The sequence below is a fragment of the Typopeltis vanoorti genome, chromosome 3 (genome assembly GCF_054136105.1).
Source record: "Typopeltis vanoorti isolate ZY-2024b chromosome 3, IOZ_Tvanoo_1.0, whole genome shotgun sequence".
NCBI classification, from domain to species: Eukaryota; Metazoa; Arthropoda; class Arachnida; order Uropygi; family Thelyphonidae; genus Typopeltis; species Typopeltis vanoorti.
Genome location: NC_143551.1, coordinates 62,041,602 through 62,066,723, shown reverse-complemented (window position 1 = coordinate 62,066,723; position 25,122 = coordinate 62,041,602). Strand labels below are relative to the sequence as shown.

The following is a 25,122-nucleotide window of genomic DNA, read 5'->3' as shown; positions in this document are numbered from 1 at the left end:
TTATACAGTTTCCAGGGATGACTTCTGGTTCTCCCCTGATCTCCCACTATTTTCTGTAGAACCTCTCCAGCATTGATCCTATAACAACCCCTTACCAACTTGTAGGTCTCATTCATATATCCCCTCTTCCTCCTGTATACCAGACTCTGCAAGTTGCATCTCCTCAATCTTTCCTCATACTCGACATTCCAGAGGTTAGAAACTACCTTAGTCAGTCACCTCTGGACCCTTTCCAACATCTCTTCATCCTTCTGAAAACCAGGTGACCAAATCTGGGCACAATAGCCCATATGTAGCCTAATCAAAGCCTTATACAATGGAACAAGAATCTTCCAAATTATACAAGTGTCCTCTGCAGTGTGACCTGTCAGACCCGTTTCAAGTACAGATCGGCATGAAGCAGGATGATGGGCTTTCTCTGATTCTCTTCAATTTAGTGTTGGAAAAAGTAATTAGAAGTACACAACAAGTAATGGGTGGAGTTGACATGGGGGTGCAAGTCAGGATTCTTGGCTATGCAGACGACCTGAACATCATGGCACATCAACAGGATGATGCAGTGATATTGGTTACTGCCATTGAGGAATCTGCAGATGACGTTGGCCTGAAGATAAATGCTGAGAAGATGAAGTACCTTTTCATGAGTCACCATGCTGCTCAAAAGCTAGAGGGAACTGCTCAGTTTGAGAGAGTGGCGGAATTTAGGTACCTGGGATCTGTCGTCACTGAAGACAACAAAGTTGAAGCTGATGTCCAGAGTCGGGTGAATGCTGCGTATGTGGCTTACTACCATGTGCGCCCCATTTCTGCCTTGCGATTGTCTTGGACTACTAAGATCAGACTATACAAGACTCTGATCAGGCCTGTTCTCCTATACGGTGCTGAAGCAGGGACTCTCACAGTGAGGCAAGCCGACCACCTGAGAGTATTCGAGAACAAAATGCTACGACGTATCTATGGAGGGGTCATGACTGATGGAGTCTGGAGGAGGCAGACTAATGCTGCCATACATGCTTTATACAACTCAGCAGACATCTTGATGGAGCTGCAAGCCTGGCATCTTTGGTAGCTGGGGCACCTGCATCGTATGGGCCCCGAAAGGACTGTGAGACAAGTTTGGGAGGCCCGACCTCGATCAGGGAGACTGAGAAGAAGATGGGCATATTAGGAGGAGGAGGACCTGCAGGTTGTCGGACTGGAGACCGAAACATGGCAGATAGTCACAGAGGACCTTGCCCAGTAGCGTCACGTGGTGCTTGAAGCCAAAAGTCCCCCCCCCCGGGGATGATAGCACCTAGATAAGTCAAGTTAAGTCAGTGTCCACCGCATAATTCCTAGAAGCCATTGTGTTGTCTTCACAATTTTGGCTATGTGTCCCCCTAAATTTCAGATTCTTATCCATTATCATCCCAGATCGCTTATTTCCTCCAACTCCAACAATATATTCTCACCCAGCATAAATTCTGCATTCCATCTTTGTTTTCCAAATTTTAAAACCTTACATTTTGCAACATTGAACTCACATCCCCATTTCCGTGCCCCCCAATCACTCAATTTATTCAAGTCTTCTTGTAAGGCCAACATCTTCACTTTTCATGGTTTTTCCCAACTTTGCATCATCTGCAAACAACTGAATATCTCCATCCAAATCTTCACCAATATCATTAACATACAAGTTAACAGCAATGGCCCTAAAACAGACCCCTGAGGCACACCACCAATAACTTTCCTATTCCTGGATATCGCTCCCCCATACACAACTTGTTGATACTTGTCAGATAGCCAGTTTCCAATCCAATGCACCAATCTAATATCGAACCCCATCCACTCTAGTTTGACCATTAACTTATCATGCGGTAATCTATCAAAATCCTTTGCAAAATCTAAGAATTGTAGATTTCGCAAAGTTACTGTATATCCTTCTCCTCTGTCCAAGGAAGCAGTCACCTTATTGTAATAAGTAAGTAGATTACTAAAACAGGACCTCCCTTTTCAAAGATAATACCATTGTTGTCAACCCAATTCTGAATCCTAGTCCTCACAAGCTTCTCCAACAACTTAACTACAATACCTGGCACACACAAGTAGGCCTACAGTTTGATGCTTGAGTTTGATCACCTCCTTTATGAAGTGACACATCTTGCCCTCCTTCCACTCCTTAGGAACTTGACCCAGTGCAAGACTCGTATTAAAAAATATGTCAAGGCTGTCATCAACTCCCTGGCACATTCCTTCAGAATACATCATCATCATCAAATTCCTGCCATGTACCCTGAAGAAGTGTACAGGATATTATAGTACTACATGAAAAATTTACATCATTACTAACTTCCTATCTACAATTTTCCTCCGAATCAGTCTGCTACTTGTCAGGACTCCAACATTATCAGATCTTACATTTCTATTATCTAAGGCAATTTTTAACATATCAATCCATATATCTTGTTCTTCCTCTGGATATGGGTCTGAAAACAGGTGTTGTCTGCCAACCTGGCAGAGAACACCTGTTTTGCTAATCTTTCCTTGTCCATTCTGTTTAAATGATCATATCACCTGATTTGATCTGCTAATGCATTCCTGGATGCTGACAATGACAAGTTCTTTCCAAATATCCTCATTTTTAATATGATATTGCCATTGATGACATCTGTTCATGCCCCTAATGTTTCTCAGGACTCTCATATCTGCAATCTCTAGTCTTTGGGCAAGTGTTTTACTTTGACCCAGCTCTCAGATCCATAAGTTAAAACTGGTTCGAGCACTGATGTTGTATACAGCTAATTTAGTGATACCACTAATTTCTCTCTTATTCCATATGAATTTATTCAATTGGCTTCCTACCATACCAGCTTTGTTGATTCTATTGTCTATTTCCATATTTAATTTACCATCTTCACTAAAAATCGTGCCTAAGTAGCTAAAATGTTTTACTTGTTCTACAGGTTCTCCATTCACAATGCAGTTGACATTTTCAGTGGTTCAGCCTATTTTCATTGTATTTGTCTTGTTATTGCTGACCTTCATACCATATCTATTACAACAGTTATTCAGTTTAGTCAGGGAATCTTGCAGACTTATAGCGGATTTATTTAGAAGTATAACATTGTCGCTTAAAGCAAAGAGCTGACATTAACATCTCCAATTTTGATATCAGGTTTAATACCACTTTCCTTCATAATGTGATCCATATAGATAAATCAATTACACAGTGGATAATGTACATCCTTGTCTGACACCAGATTGAACATTAAACCATCTTCCTGTACTTTCTTCAGCATTTCTAACTGCTGACTTACAGCTTAAATAAAGACCACGTATTGCTTGATATAATGTCCCATTGACACCATATAACTGTAGCATATTGAATAGCTTCTCTTTTGGCACCTTGTCATATGTCATTTCCAGATCTACAAAACTTACATACAGATCTTTATTATATTCCCATGATTTCTAATCTATCTGTTGTAAAGTGAAAATCTGATCCTGAAAGCCTCTATTTGGCCTAAATCCAACTTGTTCTTCACTAAGCTTTTCTTCCACAATTCTTCTCAACCGTTTCACAAGTATACTTGAATAAATCATACCAGGAACATTCAGTAGGGATATCCCTCTGTAATTCTCACGTTCAATTTCATTTCCCTTTTGATATATGGTACTATGACAGCTCTACTCCAATCATCTGGAATTCGTCCCTCTGTCCAGGCCTTCTGAACTATGCAGTGCAGCCACTGTAGGATTTTTATACATCCATACTTCAGCATTTCTAGTTGAATATCATCTATTCCTACTGCCTTTCCACATTTAAAGCCTTTGATGGCTTCAAGTATGGATATATTTCCTGACTTATATGTCTGTTGAGTGTTTTTTTACCAGTTTGCTATCGCTGCTTGTTTCATTTAGCAATTTTTCGAAGTAATTACTCCATACTTTAAGGATATCTTTTTCTCCAGTTTTCATGTCACCTTTATCACTCTTTTCTCCATTTCTGAGCTTCTTCAACTGCCTCCAGAATATCTTGCCACCTTCTTGATATTTATTTTCTATGTTCTTACCAGAGTCTTCCCATGACTTCTGTTTACCTAGTTTTCACAGTGTTTAGCTTTCTTACATTTGTCTCTGTATTCTCTAAGAGCACAAGCTGACTTATTTGCCAGGAACTTTTGATATGCTTTCTTCTTTTCCTTCACTGCCTCTTTAAGTTCCTGTGTCCACCATGGAGTTCTGATTTTTCTATCCTTGCAGAAAACCTCACCACATGCCTCTCTGGCTGAATCAATTGGTATTTTCTTCAAGGCATGCCTCTGAATCTTTACCAGGAAGGTTTGGTTCCTGTTCTCAAACCCTTTCATTTTTTCTTCAATAATCTTTGTGTATTTTAGTCTACAGTTCACATCTGAGAGCTGCTAAACTTTTATTCGCTTTAAAACTTTCCTACATGTTTTTCTTTTCGAAATGAAATTCAATTTTATCCTAATCCTTTCTTTTAGGGTTACACGGTGATCAGCGTTCATTTTAAAAATTTTTATGGAATTTAGAACCAGGTTAAAAAACTTTTTTTATTATCCCGACATTTCGATCTTCACATCAAGATCATCATCTGGAGCGTACAGAAATATACAGGACAAGCTGAGTTACATCATTAACTGTAAGCTAGAGAAACAATGATTTGATCACATGTTATTCTACTGGCATGACCTCTGGTGAAAAAATAAAAAAATAAATAAAAATAAATAAAAAATTTAAATTAAAATAAAATAAATAAATACATTTTTACATGAAGCTAAATTTTATTTTATAATGATAGGAATAAACATTCTTTTAGACTGTTTTCTTTCATAAACAATTAGTGTCCTATTTTTAGTATTACAATTCTTATTTTTGATTTACAATACTGGATTTTCTACAGTCCTGTTTATAGTTGTTCTTGGTGAGGAAGGTCGAATATATACCTTCCATATGTTTAAGATTTTTGAGACCATCATTGTTGTTCAGATTGGTAATAATCTCACAGACTTCCTTCAATTTCTGTTCATACCATGTTCTAGTGTGATGTAGACAGCTGGTGGTTTTCCAGTGAATTCTGTGTAAGGTATTCAGGGCATGATCAGAAAGGCCAGCTTCACCATAATTATTATATTTAATGTGTCGTATAAGTTCTTTTTGTCTAATAGGAATAGTGCATCCTGTTTCTCCTATATATGGTATGTTGCAGGTACAATAAATCCAGTATACTCCAGGGTGAGCTAGTGGAGGGGTGGGTCTTTGGATGAGTTGAGTAAGCTTTTTAATTTTTACAGGAGGTTTAAAGGTGGCTTTGAGGTTGTACTTTTGTAGTACTCTGTTTATGTTGTCTGATATTCCTTTAATGTAGGGAATGGTTATAGTTTTACTGTAGTCTGGTTTGTCTTTGTTTTTTATTGTGATTTTGTAGAGAATTTTGTTAATAGAGTTTTGGCTGTATCCGTTTTTTTGTAAGTTATTACTGATAATTTTAAATTCGTCTTTCAGTGCCTGTTCACTGGAACAGATCGTCTGAGCTCTGTTTTTTAGCGTGTTGATGACACCTAGTTTTTGTGTTGGGTGGTGGTAGCAGTTTATGTGTATACATTGTCCCGTATGTGTCGGTTTTCGGTAAACAGTGAAGGAAAGATTGCCTGAGGGAAGGCGTGTGACAAGTGTATCTAGAAACGGAAGTGTGCTGTGTTTTTCAATTTCAATTGTGAACTGTATGCGTTTGTGTTGTTTGTTTAGGTGGCTAAGGAAAATGTGTCTAATGTCTGGTGGCCATGAGACCAGATCGTGAAAACATCGTCAACGTATCGAAGCCAGACTTTGGGTTTTAGAGGGGAGGAATCTAGGGCAAGTTGCTCAAAATGTTCCATGTAAAAGTTAGCAATAGGGGGGATAATGGCGAGCCCATGGCTGTGCCTTCTTTTTGTACGTAGAAGGCATTTTGCCATACAAAATAACCCGACCATAATACACGTGCAAAAGGCGCCGTGATATCTGGAGGGAATTTGTTCTGTAGGAGAAGGATTGTGTCATTGATTGGGACATTCATAAAGAGGCCAGAGACGTCAAAACTGACTAATAAATCATCTTTTTCTAATGTAATGTCTTTGATGAGGTTTATGAAGTGTTGTGTGTTTTTGATATAGGAGGGGGGGGATGACCTACCAACTCCTTGAGTGTTGCTGCTAAATTTTTGGCTAAGTGATACGTCGGGCTATCAATTCTTTGAACGATAGGACTTAGCAGGGTATTTTCTTTGTGAATTTTTGGTAGCCCGTAAATTCTTGGGGAGCGCGCATAGTTGAGGAAACAGTTTTTTGACTATATCTTTGGGCCATGTGGTAATTGACTTAAGTAGTTTCTCTGTTTTGTTTTTTGTTTTGTTAGTTGGGTTGTAGTTAACTGATTTGTATGTGTTATTGTCAGGGACCAGCAGATTCATTTTTTCTATATAAGTGGTACGGTTTAAAATGAGGTGGCATTTCCTTTATCGGCTCTGGTTATTACTATGTTCGGATTTGTTTTAAGTGATTTTATCACTGTTAATTCGTGTTTAGTTATGTTGCTTGTTATTGTTTTGTTATGGTTTAAAATGTTCGCAGTTTCTATACGTATTTTGTCTGCTATGTTATTAGGTATGAATCTTAGGCCTCTGTCCATATCACAAATAACTTCAAATTTGTCTATCATTTTCAGTGCTATAGCAAAATTTAAACCTTTGTTAAGTATAGAGATTTCGTCTTTGTTTAGAGTGTGGTTAGATAGGTTGACTATGTTATTGATACCTGTGGGTGATTGGTGGCTCCTGTTGTTTCTTGCTTCTGGTTGGTTGTTGTTGTTCACTGTGGCAAACTTTGAATATGGCGTCTGGTTTTGTCATTCTTTTAGTCTTTGAAATTTGGAAATTAGGTTTTCTTTCTTCGTTTGTTGGATGTGGTTTGCTGTGTTGTCCGTAATCCTTTCTAGGATAATCCAGATATCTGCATTTAAGTAGCTAGACACCTCCATTTTTTCTTTTTGTAGCTGGTTTTGTGTAGCGGCTAGGTTCCTTCTGGTAGCTTGGATCTGCTCTCTCAGTAGTGCTTTTTCTATGCGTATATTCTTTGTGCCTTTGTTGAAGTGAATTTTCTCTTTAGCCTGATGCAATTAGGAGTGATATTGCTGTCCCTACACTGTTTTAAAAACTCAGTCGATTGATCAAATTTGAAACTTGGATCTTCAGCTTACCGTATTGATTACATCACTTGTGGGTCGAATCTCCATGAAATGGAGATTCGACCCACACCAATCACCCACAGGTATCAATAACATAATCAACCTATCTAACCACGCTCTAAACAAAGACGAAATCTCTATACTTAACAAAGGTTTAAATTTTGCTATAGCACTGAAAATGATAGACAAATTTGAAGTTATTTGTGATATGGAAAGAGGTCTAAGATTCATACCTAATAACATAGCAGACAAAATACGTATAGAAACTGCCAACATTTTAAACCATAACAAAACAATAACAAGCAACATAACTAAACACGAATTAACAGCGATAAAATCACTTATAACAAATCCGAACATAGTAATAACCAGAGCCAATAAAGGAAATGCCACTCTCATTTTAAACCGTACCACTTATATAGAAAAAATGAATCTGCTGGTCCCTGACAATAACACATACAAATCAGTTAACTACAACCCAACTAACAGAACAAAAAAACAAAACAGAGAAACTACTTAAGTCAATTACCAAATAGCCTGAAGATACAGTCAAAAAACTGTTTCCTCACTATGCGCGCTCCCCAAGAATTTACAGGCTACCGAAAATTCACAAAGAAAACACCCCGCTAAGACCTATCATTCAAGTAATTGATAGCCCAATGTATCACTTAGCCAAAAAATTAGCGGCAACACTCAAGGAGTTGGTAGGTCATTCCCCCCCCCTCCTATATCAAAAACACACAACACTTCATAAACCTCATCAAAGACATTACATTAGAAAAAGATGATTTATTAGTCAGTTTTGACATCTCTGACCTCTTTACGAATGTCCCAATCAATGACACAATCCTTCTCCTACAGAACAAATTCCCTCCAGATATCACGGCGCTTTTTGCGCATGTATTACAGTCGGGTTATTTTGTATGGCAAAACGCCTTCTACTTACAAAAAGAAGGCACAGCCATGGGCTCACCATTATCCCCCCCCGCCTATTGCTAACTTTTACATGGAACATTTTGAGCAACTTGCCCTAGATTCCTCCCCTCTAAAACCCAAAGTCTGGCTTAGATACGTTGACGATGTTTTCACGATCTGGTCCCATGGCCACCAGACATTAGACACATTTTCCTTAGCCACCTAAACAAACAACACAAACGCATACAGTTCACAATTGAAATTGAAAAACACAACACACTTCCGTTTCTAGATACAATTGTCACACGCCTTCCCTCAGGCAATATTTCCTTCACTGTTTACCGAAAACCGACACATACGGGACAATATATACACATAAACTGCTACCACCATCCAACACAAAAACTAGGTGTCATCAACACGCTAAAAAACAAAGCTCAGACGATCTGTTCCAGTGAACAGGCCCTGAAAGATGAATTTAAAATTATCAGTAATAACTTACAAAAAAACGGATACAGCCAAAACACTATTAACAAAATTCTCTACAAAACCACAATAAAAAACAAAGACAAACCAGACTACAGTAAAACTATAACCATTCCCTACATTAAAGGAATATCAGACAAAATAAACAGAGTACTACAAAAGTACAACCTCAAAGCCACCTTTAAACCTCCTACAAAATTAAAAACCTCACTTAACTCATCCAAAGACCCAATCCCTCCACTAGCTCACCCTGGAGTATATACCGGATTTATTGTACCTGCAACATACCATATATAGGAGAAACAGGATGCACTATTCCTATTAAACAAAAAGAACATAAACAACACATTAAATATATTAATTATGGTGAAGCTGGCCTTTCTGATCATGCCCTGAATACCTTACACAAAATTGACTGGAAAACCACCAGCTGTCTACATCACACTAGAACATGGTATGAACGGAAATTGAAGGAAGCCTGTGAGATTATTACCAACCACCCCAATCTGAACAACAATGATGGTCTCAAAAATCCCAAACATATGGAAGGTATATATTCAACCTTCCTCACCAAGAACAACTATAAACAGGACTGTAGAAAATACAGTATTGTAAATCAAAAATAAGAACTGTAATACTAAAAATAGGACACCAATTGTTTCTGAAAGAAAACCGTCTAAAAGAATGTTTATTCCTGTCATTGTAAAATAGAATTTAGCTTGATGTAAAAATGTATTTATTTATTTTATTTTATTTTATTTTATTTTAAATTTTTTATTTATTTTTTCACCAGAGGTCACGCTAGTAGAATAACATGTGATCAAATCATTGTTTCTCTAGCTTACAGTTAATGATGCAACTCAGCTTGTCCTGTATATTTATGTACGCTCCAGATGATGATCGTGATGTGAAGATCTAAACGTTGGGATAATAAAAAAAGTTTTTTAACACGGTTGTAAATTCCATAAAAATTTTTAAAATCAATTTTATCCTGCTCAAGACTAAATAGTGATCACTTGCAATTTGAAATCCTCTGTACACTCTGGGGTCATGCACCAGATAGAAAACTTCACCATAAACAATAACATAGTCAATAAGACGTTTTTTATTCCTTGCCTCTTCTGTCCATGTGAATTTCTGCACATTTTTATATTGGGGCATTGTGTTAGTAATTATCAGTCCATGTCCTGAGCAGAAATCCAACAGGTATTTGCTATTATTATTAGCTTTGCTCTTTTGTCCAAATTTTTCCAAAATATTTTTGTATGTCTGACAATCATTTCCTACTCCGCTATTTAGATCCCCAACAAGGACCAACTTTTCCTTTTTCCTTGTGTCAGTTACTTTCTCTAAAGCCTGAAAAAATTCTCCACTTCTACCTTAGTGGAACCTTCTGTGGGACAACTGGCATAAATAAGTCTCATTGTCCAGTTCCCCATTCTCACATTTGCCTACATCACTGTACATGAGACTGTCTGCCATTCAAGAAGATTAGCCTCACATTTTGTGTTGAATACTATGGCTATTCCTTCTTTTCCTTGATTGTCATTGCCTGAATATAACATTTTGTATTTATTGCTCAGAAAGATCTCACCAGTGTTTGTCTTTTTTGTTTCAGTCACCCCTATTATGTATATCTGGTACTTATCTAATTCCTCAGCTAGCTCCATTTCTTTGTTATTCAGGCCTCTTTTGTTGATTGTACCGATCTTTAACTCTGGTGATGTTGAGTTGGGTTAAGTTTTAGGATTTGTTCCAGTTGCTGACTTTTTGCTGTTTGGTCTGGTTCCTTGGTGAAAACAACAGGGGCCTGCCGGCATGAAATTCTGTCGTGTTGTACCATCATTTGAAATTTTGGTTTAAGCCAATAAGAATACAATTTGGTTGGCTAAATTCCAATTGCTAGCCCATCCTCGTTTATTCAGTATCCACATAGATACCTAACAGGGTGCACCATGAGAAGGTGAGAATTGGACATTACGTCAGAAGCCCTGGTGGTTCTCCGCATTCCTTTAAAGGCTATGTGGAGGTCTCCTCTCAGTTGTACAGCTTTGACCCTTAAGCACCCCTCCTTCAGAATACGTGGGGATATATTATTAAATCCCACTGCCTTATTTACATCTAGTTTCCTCAAATCCCCATACACTCCTCTTGCTCACTTACAGTCAATCTCTCTTCCCCATCATCAATTTCTCTCAATCTCGTCATAAATTCAAGTTTCAGATTGCTTTTAGCCTGCATAGCTTATAGTTTGGATAATTAAAGTCACAAGTACTTTTATGTATTTTATAACTCCTCTGACTCTTCTTCACACAATATTGCTTCCACATAATCTTCTTCTTATGGATCTCTTGCTTAATCTCTTGTTTCTGGGTTACTGAGAAGGCGAGGTCACAGTCGACAGCATTAGCAGTGGAAGAGAAGATAAGTTTTCGCTATTTAGTATAGTTTAGTATAGCGTTTATATATATATATATATATATAATACAGTGTTTATATAACATTATATATATTTAGCATTTAGTTTAATAGTTTCTTGGCAGTAAGGAATGGTGGCGGATGCAGCTGCAATCACAAATGACATGTCACCAAGTCCTCTGCCATTTAAGAACTTTATTATACATAACATAATAAAGGACTTTGTGGCATGCAGTGCTTGAGGCATGTATGCGTCCAGGGAGTTGGATATGTGGCAGGGATGGGAAATGAATGTCAGGAGACGAGTAGTGTGATAAGAGAGAATGACGAGCAAAATGTGAATGAGAAAATAAGAATCGGTAGTGTTGAAGGATCGAATGACTGTGAAGTTTTCAGAGATGGTCTTGAATGGGCAAATGAATGGCAAGTAAGAGTAACTAACTTGCAGAGAGGAATAGATGCACTGAAAGAGGAGGTGGAATGTCTTGTGAATGAGATGAGAAGTATGAAAGATGAGATTAGGAGAATGGAAGAGATGAATGCAAGGCGAATCAGAGTAGGAGTGAGAGGGAGTTTTGGGATTGATAGAAGAGGAGAGAATAGAAACAGTAGGAGAGAAAGAATGAGACAGAGGTAAGGAATGCTAGAAAAGGAGAGAATAGGAGCAGTAGAAGAGAGGAAATGAGAGACAGAGAGAGGTATGGGAATGATAGAAGAGGAGAGAATAGAAACAGTAGAAGAGAGGGAGTGAGAGAGTTACGGGAATGATAGAGTAGGGGAGAATGGAAACAGTCAGAGAGAGGAAATGAGAAGAATGCAAGGGAGTGCTGGAACCAGAGATAGAGTGATGCCAGGACAGCAGGTAGGTAGGGGAACACAGAAAGAAAGGGTAAGGGGGAGAGCGTGGGGGATGCAGGTGAGCAATCAAGGAACAGAGTGGTAAGCGGTGTAATGTATAGAGGCTCGATAATCTGTGGTGTGCATGATAGGATGCCAGAGGTGTGTGTTTGCCTGAAGGGACGATAGAAAATGTGGCTATGGCAATTAAGAGGGGTGAAAGGATGGATGAAATGATTGTGATGGTGAGAACGAATGACTTGAGAGGCAATGTAAATTGGGCCATGAGAGAGATCTGAGATTCTTGCTTGAGGTTGTGCAAAAGAAAACGTAGGGAAGAAAGATTGTGTGTATGTGTGTGTTGCCCAGGTATGATAGTGACGAGCTGAGCAGAAGAGCAAGCAGTAATACTGAATAGCACAATAGCCAGAATGTGTCAGAAGAGAGGATTGGAATATGTGGAGGCTTGGAGGGCATTTAAGGACAGAAGGGAACTGTATACAAGAGACTGCTTGAATTTGAATGATTAAGTCATTTGGAGAGATTGCTGTTTTCTGAACGAGTCAGTGTGTCAAAATGCACTGAAACTAGAATTCCCAGGGTGGATGGTAGCAGAGATGGCCTCTTGTGGGAAGGGGAGTGACATCAAGTAACAGCGAGTCCAGTGGGGTCGAGAGGGAACAATGATAGGTATAGAAGCGGTGACATTTTTATGCTTTATACTAATGCCAGGAGTATCCGAAATGAAGGTGATGAATTTGTGGCGCTGATAGCATCAGCCTGCTAAAGTTTATTGGGATCTTTGAGACGCAGTTGACGGAGGATGATATAATAACAGGAATTGAAGTAGCAGGGTACAGCATTTATCGGCAGGATAGGAAAGGAAAACGTGGTGGTAGAGTACTGCTTATGATGAATGATGACTTATGTCCTCTAAGAGTGAAGGCTTTGAAGGGCAGTGACATTAATGGCTTTGAAAGCATATGTTGTGAGATGGAAGTGGCCAAGACAGGATATTTAGTGGGGTGATGCTACAAACCAGGGAGCACAGAGTGTGGGGGAGCAGGAGATGTTTAGGCAGTTGAGCTTGGCAAGTGCAAGAAGAATGACTGTTATGGAAGATTTTGACTGCAGCAGTATAAATTGGAGAGAGGAAGATGCATGTTGCAATAAGGGAATGGAATTTCTAGAATTCTTGAGGGACAAATGTCTTAGGCAACATGTAATAGAGGGAACAAGAGGTTCAAGAGTTTTAGATTTGGTCATAGCATCAGAAAAGTTGATAATAACTGAGATGACATCTCTCCCACCAGTTTGAGAGACAGTGACCATAAGGTTTTGAGTTGGAAGATGAATAGACATGCAGGAGTATCAAAGAGACAGGAATGTATGTGGAATTATAAGGCAGGTAATTATAATAGTCTTAGACTATTATAATATATATAATATTATATTATACATTATATTATAATATTATAATATAACGTCTTAGACGGTAGAAGACTTGGGGAAGTTTCATGTAGGGAAGAATTGGAAGGACAGGATATCATTAGTGCTTGGGAAATTGTGAAGGAATATTTGTTAGCAGCAATAGTAAGCTATATTCCACGAGTGAAGAAAAGGACACAATTTGGAATAAAGTGGATGGCAAACAATATTAAACAGGAACTGAATGCGAAAAATTGGCTATGGAAGAGATATAAGGAGACAGGTGAAGAGAAGATGCATGAAGAATATAAGCACAGGCCAGGAGAGTGACTAGTATGGTAAAGAAGGCAAAACTGGAATATGAGAAGAGATTGGTCCTAAGATCCAAAGAAAATCCTAAGAAAATTTTTAGCTATGTGACCAGTAGGAGGAGAAATGACTGTGGAAGAATACCATTGTGGGATAAAAATGGGAGTAAAGCGACTGATGCAGAGAACATAGTGGAATTGTTCAATGAACACCTCATTGTAGTATTTCATCCTGGAGGATTAAATTTTAATACTAGAGGGATAGGGCAGGTTCGAGGTTTAGAGGTGCATGAGGAGAGTGTGTTCCAAATACGGAGTACTCTGGATGTCAGTAAAGCTGTGGGACTGGATGGAATTTTACCACGTGTTTTGAGAGAATGTGCTAAAGAACTGAAAGCTCCGTTGACCTGCCTCTTCAATAAAAGTCTGGCTGTGGGAAAGGTACCCAAGGAATGGAAGGAAGGTAAGATAGTGCTGCTGCACAAGGGCGGTAGCAGACTGGAAGTGTCTAATTATAGGTCGCTTTGTGTATCTTCAGGAGTTGTTAAGGTCTTCGTGAAATTAGCGAGGGATTATATACATCGCTGGGCAGTTGAGGGTAATGTTATCTGTGAGAATCAACATGGATTTGTGAAGGGGTGTTCTTGTTTTAGTAATATACTATCCTTTTATAATAACGTTACAAGAGCAGTTGATGAGAGAAAGGCATATACTGCCATTTTTTTGGATTTTGTAAAGGCATTTGACAGGGTGCCACATGATAAGCTGATATTTAAGTTGCAGCACAATAGGTTTAAATGTCGGGTTAGTCAAATGGATTCAGGATTGGCTGTCTGATAGCTATCAGGGAGGGAGTTGTGTATGGTGGGGCAATATCAAGGAAGCAGAAGGTTACAAGTGGGGTTCAACAGGGCTCAGTACTGGGACCCTATATTGTTCAACCTTAATATCAATGACATTGTCAATGGATTGCAAGGGGATATTCAGTTGCTTGCAGATGATGTGAAGCTGGGAAGGGTTATCAGTAATAGTGCAGATGTGGCAGCCCTGGAAGAGGATTTGAATAAACTAGATAGATGGTTAAATGGATGTCGGTTTAATGCAGCGAAATGTAAAGTCTTGAAGTTTGGGATCCATCGATGGGAGGATGCATACTCGATTGGAAGAGCTATACTGGAGGAAGTAAGGGGGGGATAAGAGATCTGGGGATCATGCTTGATAGAAAATTGAAATTCCAGGAGCATATTGCAAAGGTGGTGAATGTAACCAAGAGGATTGCTGCACTACTGAGAAGGACGCTGACCTGCAGAGATAACAGAGTTATCATTCCATTGTATAAGACCCTGATCAGACCACACTTAGACTACTGTTCTCAAATTTGGTCCATAGGATTTGAAGGGGATAAATTAACTGTGGAAAGGATACAGATGCAGATAACAAAGATGGTTTCAGGACTGTACAATGTCAGTTACAACGATCGACTGAGGTAATGTGGACTGCAGAATTTGGTGGATAGAAGGAGAGGTGATATGATCGAGACTTTTAAACTGTTGAGAGGCAGTTACAGGTTTAGACATTGGGGAGTTCTTTCACTTGGTGGAACAGCAGGAAGGGGCAAATGACAAGGGGCCATCCCTGGAAGTTAGGAAAGGAAGGTGTGAGCAGGAAGGTGAAGAGTGGTTTCTTTGCGTGGAGGTTGAACCATGGAATGCATTGCCTGAAAGAGTGGTTAGAGAAAGAACAGTTAATGAGTTCAAAGAGTGGTATGATAAACTTTGTGTTTCCTAATAACGACCTTCCACGATGAGTCTTCTGACTCCATGGATGCCTGGATTATAATAATAATAATAATAATAATAATATGGTTGCATATCCATTTTACTGTCACCCTATTTATTCTTTGAATGCTAAGGACATTTCAGATACTGCCCCATTTAAGCACTCTTTTCAAAGTTTTGCTGATATATTTCCCATTCAGCAACTGATAGCAATGGACCAAAGATAGTATTCTCCTAAGTTGATCATAATTTCCATCTTTGTAGTTCAGCATATAACCTGTCCTTATTGAAACTTCAAAAAAAAAAAAAAGAAAAAAAAAAAGCACTGTCACCAACTGGTGGTAAAATATTAATATTCTTAACAGAGATCATTTCTCATTCATGACCTCAAGTGCCTTCTTTCACATGATGCTTGAGAAAGTTGTCTCACAAGAAATCAAGAAATTCTGCCTCATCATGAGATTTCTTTTCTACCCAATCAATGTTTGGATAATTAAAGTCACCTATAATGATCACTCATTTTGTACCCATCAGGATAAATCAACAATGCATTTCATTGTACCTTGCAAATGAACTACCAGGTGTGTAGCAACACTAGACCATATATTTCATCCTGTTAGCCTCCACTTCACACAATACAGCCTCAAACTCACTGCTACATGGAACATTATTACCATTATTGTTTTCATGTGTTTCTACCTTAAGTGAATCTGATATCATTAGTAGTATCCTCATCCCCTCTGTCATTTGTATAATCTTTACACTCAATCCCAGTCACAATATCTGATTCTGATTGCAAGATTTCACTAATGCCAAATCTCAGGACACAACATATTCAATAAAGCAATAAAGCAACAAACTCAACCCCCTTTGTTTCTGATTATCAGCTGGTCTTTTTTTATAATTAGATATGTGATCCATTGTTGTAGAACTTTCTCTCCCCAGACACACTCAAAACGTCCAAACTCACAGCATACATTACCACCCCTCTCTTTTACTTTTCTTTTCTCTTTTTCTATTATATTTGTCATATCTTTAATTTTCACCCTTGGGAAGCTAGAAGTAGTGACTCCCTCAGCAAGCATAAATTTTATGATTGAATCACTGTATCATATCACCTCTTTTTTCTTAGATTTAATTCACTTCACTTGCTGTTGTTATTATTATTATTATTAACAAGTTCAGTGCTTTCCTGTCTATTCTTACTCTGATCCTTTTTTAATTTTTCTGTCTAAGTTTAATTAAACGTTTTTCCAAATTTTACCAATTCTCTGGTCAATTTTCTAATAAATCCTTTTATCAGGATATTTTCATTGCCAGATTATCCTCAGTTATATTATCATCATTGCTGAGGATGGTATGCTTCTCGCCATTTGAAAGCATGGCAGGTTAAGGACAGGGATGGAGAGTACATATTTGCATGAAATATAGATAAAGGTTAAAGCTGGGTGATTTTGATAGCAGTATCTCTGCTTTCAGTGGCAGTGATGGTGATGTGATGGAAACAACCGACTGACAGCAGAGAGATACAGGTAGTCTGATTGGGGGGGGGGGGGGGAAGACAGTGTAAGGTGGCAATAGGTAGTGTGACAGGAGATATGAAGGATCTGAAGATCATATCAACTGTGTCAGTGAATCTCAAATGAGAATGGGATGCTTTGAGAGAGAGAGAGAGAGGAAGTGAAGAAGAGGAAGTCACATGAATCAACAAAAAATTAGTTGATTCATGTGAAAAAAAGAAATAAGGAGACATGAATGGCTAACTGATGTGAGACAAATGTCATGATAGAAAGTTATGGGAGTGAGAGAAGAAGAAAGGAGAGAACCAGAGAAAGAGAGAAGGCCAAGAGAGTACAGCAGCAGGGAATATAGAAAGAAGAGAGAAGTAGATGATAAGTGAGAGAAATGGGTGGTAGAGTGCAGAGGAGAGGAATGCAAGTGAACAAGGAATGAAAGATCTTTGAGGATGTATGACGATTCAATGATTTGTGGTGCAGACTAGAATGTTAGAGGAGCGTCTGCCTGCAGGAACAATACAGAGTATGATTCAGGCAATAATGGAAGGCAAAATGTGGATGAGATGACAATGATGGTTGACATGAATGATCTGTGAGGTAGCAACATGAATAGGGTGGCAAAATTTTAAGCTAAAGCTGATGTTAAAAGTTATACAGCAGAAAAATGTGAGATGGTGAGATATTGCCCAGATATTATAATGTAAAATTGAGGAAGAGAACAGCAATAATGAATAACATCATAGCAAGAAGGGGTTGAAAGAGAGGTCTGCAATATGTGAATAAGGATTACTTGGATTTTTTCAACATCCAAGTAATCCTTTTGCATATGTCATCTGAAAATTCTCTGTCTAGAGCAATGGAAATAAAACTTCTGGATCTGAAATCCTTAATTCGAACACTATAGCATTCTCAGCATTGATTATAACCTCCATCTCCTTCAAGAAACACATTAATAGATCCTTCCTTTTCCTAATGGTGGAATCATACTCCAGGAAATTGATGAAGCCAGAGACTTGGAATGTCAGTGGATAGGGAATTAAAGTTTAGGGGGCACACCGCAAAAGTGGCTAAATCAGCTGATCAGATCACTTGGTTACTGAAGAATATTTTGACAGGCAGGTTATTGTGCTGCCTCTTTATCGAGCCTTGATAAGACCCATCTTAACTACTGTGTGCAGATCTGGGTGCCAGGATTTCTTGGTAATGGGAGGAGGTAGAGAGAGGTTCCAGAGGTGAGTGACCAAGATGGTAGTAGCTGGTCTATGGAATGAACCTTACAAGAACAGGTTGAAGATTTGTGGGTTACAGAAACTGTTGATAGGTGGAAAAGGGGTGATATGATTGAGCCAATCAAATTACTGAGGAGTTTTTATAAGATTTATTCAGAGGAAAACTTTTCAGATCAGGTGTGGTAGAGGGAGAACTAAGGGCCATCCATGGAAACTGAGCAAGAGTGCAGTAAGCAAAGGTGTTAAAAAATAGGTTTTTACTTGGAGAGTGACGAATGAGTGGAATAAGCTGCTAGATTCTGTTGTGGGTGCCATAACAGTGAATGAGTTCAAAGCAAAGTATGATAGATACTGTGTAAATGCTGAATAGTTCTTGACATGATGTTTAGGGCCTCCCTCAATGAGTCAAAGGAAAGGACTCTTTGGAGTTGACCATAATAATAATAATAATATTTGCCAATACATGGCACTATTGTGTTATAGGTTTTGTCTTGACTTCTCATACATCAGATTGATATAATATATATATATATATATATATATTTAAAATATGTAGAATTAAAATAGCATGGTATCTTTAACATATATATATATAAACACAAGTGTTTTATGCTATACCTGCTTTCAATAAAATTGGGTTTGGTCAAACTCCAAACATGGTAGATTTCCAAGCAGAACATTCCATGCACCATATTGATATACAAATTACGATATAAAAAATGCTAACATCACAAGTCATCTAATAGTACATTTATAATTAATAAAATTAAGACAGTTTATTAAAGTTAAATTAAAATCACCTTATGTGTAGTTGGGAGAGAATCGGTCTTGTTCGCCATTTTACTCACCATATTGATTGCTGAAGCTCAGTAATATCTCCTTGAATAGCATGTTGATGTAAAATTGTCAATGCCTGTTCTGGTAAATCTCCTGCCCATTCATTAGGTGCACCCTGGAAAATATTCACATTGCCTTAGTCTTTTAAGATGGAATTACATTAATTATTATTTTACTTAGTAAAATAAAAGTGAAATAATAGAGTTCAAGGTTATTTTGAGTGTGGACATATTACCTGAATTTCCTGTGAGATAGGTAATTTTTGATTTACTGAAGTTTTTTTTTAGTTTATTTGGTTTACTTGTTAATATATAATTGTGGGTTTTACTTTAATCTTTAATTCGCGGAAAGTTATTAATGAATAATAATAATGATGAGGTAAGTCTTTTAGAATGTAAGAAAGAAGATAATATGGTACAATGATTGCCTGATTAAATTTATGCTTGCTGATTGGGCACCTACTTTTAGCTTCCTGGGAGCAAAAATAAAGAATGTGATGAACATAATAGAGAAACAAAATAAAAATAAAAATAAAGAGATGGAGCTCGAGGACACAAATGATTTAAGTAATAATAAATATAGTATGAAAGAGGATATGAAAGGATTGCTAGAAGAAGTAAGAAAGCAAAGTGAGAGAGTGAAAAATGTTAGTTGATTGCAGAGATATAACAGTACTCAGTTAAATAGTAGTTGATTCAATATGCAAACTTTGCATAAGAAATTATTATTATTATTATTATTATTATTAATCAGGCCTCCATGGAGTCAAAAGACTCATCAGATACTTCCAAAGAAACACAAAGTCTATCAAGATTCATTGTGGGAAGTCCTTCTTAGGAAACACAATGTCTATCAAATCACTTCTTAAATTCATTGACCATTCTCGTTCTCACCACTCTATCAGGCAATGCATTCCATGGTTCAACCACCCTCCATGCAAAGAAACCACTCCTCGACCTCTTGCTCACAGTTTCCTTTCGTAACTTCCATGGATGGCCCCTTTTCATTACTCCTCCTCACTGTTCAACCAAGCGAAAGAACTCCTCAGTGTCAACCTGTAACCACCTCTCAACAATTTAAAGATCTCAATCATATCACCTCTCCTTCTTCTATCCACCAAACTCTGCAGTCCACATTCCCTCAGTCGATCCTCATAACTAACATTGTACAGTCCTGAAACCATCTTTGTCATTCACTTTTGTACCTTTCCACAGTTAATTTATCCCCTTCAAATACTGGGGACCAAATCTGAGAACAATAGTCTAAGTGTGGTCTGATCAGAGTCTTATACAACGGAATGATAACTATTTTATCTCTGCAGGTCAGTGTTCTTCTCATTATTGCAGCAATCCTCCGTGTTACCTTCATCACCTTTGCAATATGTTCCCTAAATTTCAGGTTTCTATCAATCATCAACCCATACTTCTCTTTTCTCCCCTACTTCCTCCAATAGAGTATGCGGCATTCCATCAATGTGTCCCAAACCTCATTTACATTCTTCATGCAGCATTAAACCAACACCCCATTCATTTGCTCATCTGTCTAGCTTATTCAAATCCTCTTGCAGAGCTACCACATCTGAACTATAACTAATAACCCTTCCCAGCTTCGCACTATCTGCAAACAACTGAATATCCCCTTGCAATCCACTGACAATATCATTGATATAAAGGTTAAATAACATAAGTCCCAGTACTGAGCCCTGTGGGACCCCACTTGTAACCTTCTGCCTCCTTGAAACTGCCCCACCATACACAACTCTCTGATACCTATCGGACAGCCAATCCTGAATCCAGTTGACCAACCTGACATCCCGACACGTGCTGCAACTTAAATATCAGCTTATCATGTGTCAAATGCCTTCGCTAAGTCCAAGAAAATGGCAGTATATGCCTTTCCTTCATCTACTGCTCTTGTAACTTTATTATAAACGGCTAGCATATTACTAAAACAAGAGTGCCCCTTCACAAATCCATGTTGACTCTCACAGATAACATTACCCTCATCTGACCAATGGTGTATACGGTCCCTCACTAATTTTTTCAAGATCTTTACAACTACTGATGACACACAAATTGGCCTATAATTAGACACTTCCGGTCTGCTACCGCCCTTAAGCAATGGCGCTATCTTACCTTCCTTCCATTCCCTGGGCACCTTTCCCATTACCAGGTCACAGGAGCTGTCAGTTCTTTAGCACATTCTCTCAAAACTCGTGGTGAAATACCATCCAGTCCCACAGCTTTACTGACATCCAGAGTACTCAGTATTTGGAACACACTCTCCTCGTGCACCTCTAAACCTCGAACCTGCCCTATCCCTCTAGTATTAAAATTTACTCCTCCAGGATGAAATACTCCAATGAAGTGTTCATTGAACAATTCCACTATGTTCTCTGCATCAGTCACTTTACTCCCATTTTTATCCCACAATGTTATTCTTCCACAGTCATTTCTCCTCCTACTGGCCACATAGCTAAAAAATTCCCTAGGATTTTCTTTGGATCTTAGGGCCAATCTCTTCTCATATTCCAGTTTTGCCTTTCTTTACCATACTAGTCAGTCTCCTGGCCTGTGTCTTATATTCTTCATGCATCTTCTCTTCACCTGTCTCCTTATATCTCTTCCATAGCCAATTTTTCGCATTTCAGTTCATGTTTAATATTGTTTGTCATCGACTTTATTCCAAATTGTGTCCTCTTCTTCATGTGGAATACAGCTTACTATTGCTGCTAACAAATATTCCTTCACAATTTCCCAAGCACTAATGATATCTTGTCCTTCCAATTCCTCCTTCCATGAAACTTCCCCAAGTTGACGTCTAAGACTATTATAATCACCTGTCTTATAATTCCACATAGGTTCCTGTCTCTTTGATACTCCTGCATGTCTATTCATCTTCCAACTCAAAAGTCTACGGTCACTCTCTCCAACTGGTGAGAGAGATGTCATCTCAGTTATTATCAACTTTTCTGATGCTATAACCAAATCCAAAACTCTTGAACCTCTTGTTCCTTCTATTACATGTTGCCTAAGACATTTGTCCCTCAAGAATTCTAGAAATTCCATTCCCTTATTGCAACATGCATCTTCCTCTCCCCAATTTATACTGCTGTAGTTAAAATCTCCCATAACAATCATTCGTTCACTTGCCAAGCTCAACTGTCTAAACATCTACTGGTCCCCACCTTCTTTGCAAGCTTTTGGATGTATAGAGTTTGATTGATGGTGCAAAAGACTTGGCCTGCATTTGAATGGATTCTTCTATTTCTATCCTGTTAGGATATCATTTTTCTGTCAACCATGTGTCAGTGAACCCAATAATCTTTGGACAGGCTGAAATCTACCAATTCATTTCCTTTATCCTTCATACTCCTAGCATTCTGTATTTCCTGCATTAGTATTCAGCCACCTAGAAGAGCATGGCTGATTCAGTAGAACTCAGCCAGCCATGATAGTCTTAATGGAAGAGTGGACAGAACTTCTGCCTTCCCACAAATAGGTTGGTCACTAGTTTAAATCCTACTGCAGTCATAGAGCTTTGTAAATGTCTCTAGTCAATTTCACTGCCCAGTGTGAGAGTACTGCATCTTGCTTACTGGAGGTCTAAAATGGCTTGAAAAGAATCATGTTTTTTCTCCAGGAGTAAGTGTGAGACTACTGCATCTTGCTTACTGGAGGCCTAAAGTAGTTTGAAAAGATTCCATGTTTTTTCCCAGGAGTAAGGTTCCAGATTATCTACCCATCAGTCCACAGCTACTTTTCTTTCATAAGTGGGATTCACATAAAAAATAAATAAAAAATTCAGAATGCATTTTGCAATGCATACCACTCAACATGTAAAAATCTACTACTCACTTCCATTTATACAATTTTCAGAGATGGCCCCTTGTTTACCTCACTGGTAAATTTTGATGATGTTTCACTTTCTACCAATGTACATTTGGAGATAACAATACTGTTGCTTTGTAGGAATCATGAAAATCATGTTGGAATTTTCATGATATTCTTCAACTTTTATTTTTCACTACATGCCACCTGCTTTTTTTTTGTAGAAGGATACTAGAAGTAAACACCTTGAGAAATTTATCCTTTCTTCATAATTATTTAATTTATGAAATATTTAGAAAGCCAGACTTGTTTACCATCCTACCATATTTCTTAATTTTATTTTGGTATGTGGAATGAATTTTTCTCTACTTTACCATAATTTTTTGATAAAATTAAGAACTGCTCTTAGATCTCCATTATAAAAACTTTATCCTAGGATAAAATTTACTACAGAAAAAGAAAATAATAGTGTAAGCCTTTCCTAGATAAACTTCTTAAGCATGAAGAGGAAGATGGTGCTTTTAGCTTTTCAGATTATAAGAACTATGTTTTTATAGGAACAAGTAAAAATATTCTACTTGCTTCTGTTTATCATATTCTTACAAATTTCAGAGATGGCCTCTTGTTTACCCACACTGGTAAATTTTGATGACAAGAAAGGGTTTATGCAGAACTACAAAGCTGGCAGAAAGTATTTTACCTTGGGTATAATAAATGTTAAAGATACCAAGCTATTTTAAACCTGGTTTTACTCCATTTCCCAATGGAGTAAAACAAGTTTGCGCCTGCAAGTATTGCAAGTGTCTAGCTGACCCTGCACGTAGTGCAAGACCAAGGCAACTCATGGTAAAAGTAGAATAAGCTCTGATCACTAATCTTAATATTTACCCTTAATGCAAAGCACATCTCCTGGAGGAGATGTATGATGCTTTGTATTAAAGGCAAGAGGCCACTACCCAGACCGGTTTCAACCTTTATTGAGGTCTCATTAGTGGGAGCCAGGCTAGAAATACCAAGATTTTAGTAATACAGAGCTTACCATAAGGTGTTTTAACCTTATTAAATAAAAATCTCAGGAGGAGATATAAATGTAGAAAATATTTTACCTTGGGTATAATCAATGTTAAAGATACCAAGCTATTTTAAACCTGGTTTTACTCCATTTCCCAAGTAAGCAAACAGACAAACAAGTCAAGTTTGCACCTGCAAGTGTTGCAAATAGCACTGACTCTGAGATGCAGCTATAAAACTAAATTAATAGTAAGTCAATAATTCCCCCCGCACACACACATCTCCATCCATCATTAACAATAGCAAACACGGCTGATATTACTACTGTTTTAATGGGGATGTCAGGTTAAAACTGTGATTGCAAAATTTCATTCTTTATTTTTATTAAAACTATCTCGATTTAAAAAAATTAAATTGCGTAATTAAATTTTAATGAATGCAAAAAAAAAAAGTGCTATACAGAGACCTTATGTAACTTGTTCTGGTAAAATACTTATGAGCTCTGTATTACTAAAATCTTGGTATTTCTAGCCTGGCTTCCACTGATGAGACCTCAATAAAGGTCGAAACCGGTCTGGGTAGTGGCCCCTTGCCTTTAATACAAAGCATCATACATCTCCTCCAGGAGATGTGCTTTGCATTAAGGGTAAATATTAAGATTAATGATCAGAGCTTATTCTACTTTTACCATGAGTTGCCTTGGTCTTGCACTATGTGCAGGGTCAGCTAGACTTGCAACACTTGCAGGCGCAAACTTGACTTGTTTGTCTGTTTGCTTACTTGGGAAATGGAGTAAAACCAGGTTTAAAATAGCTTGGTATCTTTCACATTTACAAAGCTGGCAATTATGACAAACTTAGGAGACAGCTCTGTCAAGGTTCCAAGGGAGTGGAAACAGGGTAAGATAGTTCCATTACATGAAGGTGGCTCCAAGACAGAAGTAGCAAATTACAGACCAATTAGTATCTCTGGAGTGGTGGTTAAAGTATTGGAAAAGCTGGTTAAAAGTAAATTTCAGGAATGGGTGTATAGAAATATGACACTGTATAGGGAGCAGCATTACATTGTGAAGATAGGTCCTGCCTCAGTATCCTTTCTTTTAGTGTTGCACGGTGATCAGCATTCATTTTAGAAATTATGCACTTTAACCATGTTATAAATAATTATTTTAATTTCCTGATGTTTCAACTTTCATATTAAGGTCATCATCTGGAGTATATACAAATATACAAGGAGAAGCTGAGTTAAATTTCATGCAGTAAGCTGAAACAATGATTTGATCACTGTTCTATTGGCATGAC

At 37.9% G+C, this 25,122-nt stretch overlaps 1 protein-coding gene across 1 annotated transcript in view; it reads right to left on the bottom strand.

Moving 5' to 3' along the window:
• The window catches only part of LOC150108197 (BAI1-associated protein 3-like), a 709,720-nt gene that overhangs the window by 397,577 nt on the left and 287,021 nt on the right, over positions 1-25,122 (bottom strand). The window contains exon 12 of the mRNA XM_090390426.1: positions 18,992-19,095. Within this exon, the coding sequence (XP_090246552.1) occupies positions 18,992-19,095 (104 nt within the window). The remainder of the gene's footprint in view (positions 1-18,991; positions 19,096-25,122) is intronic.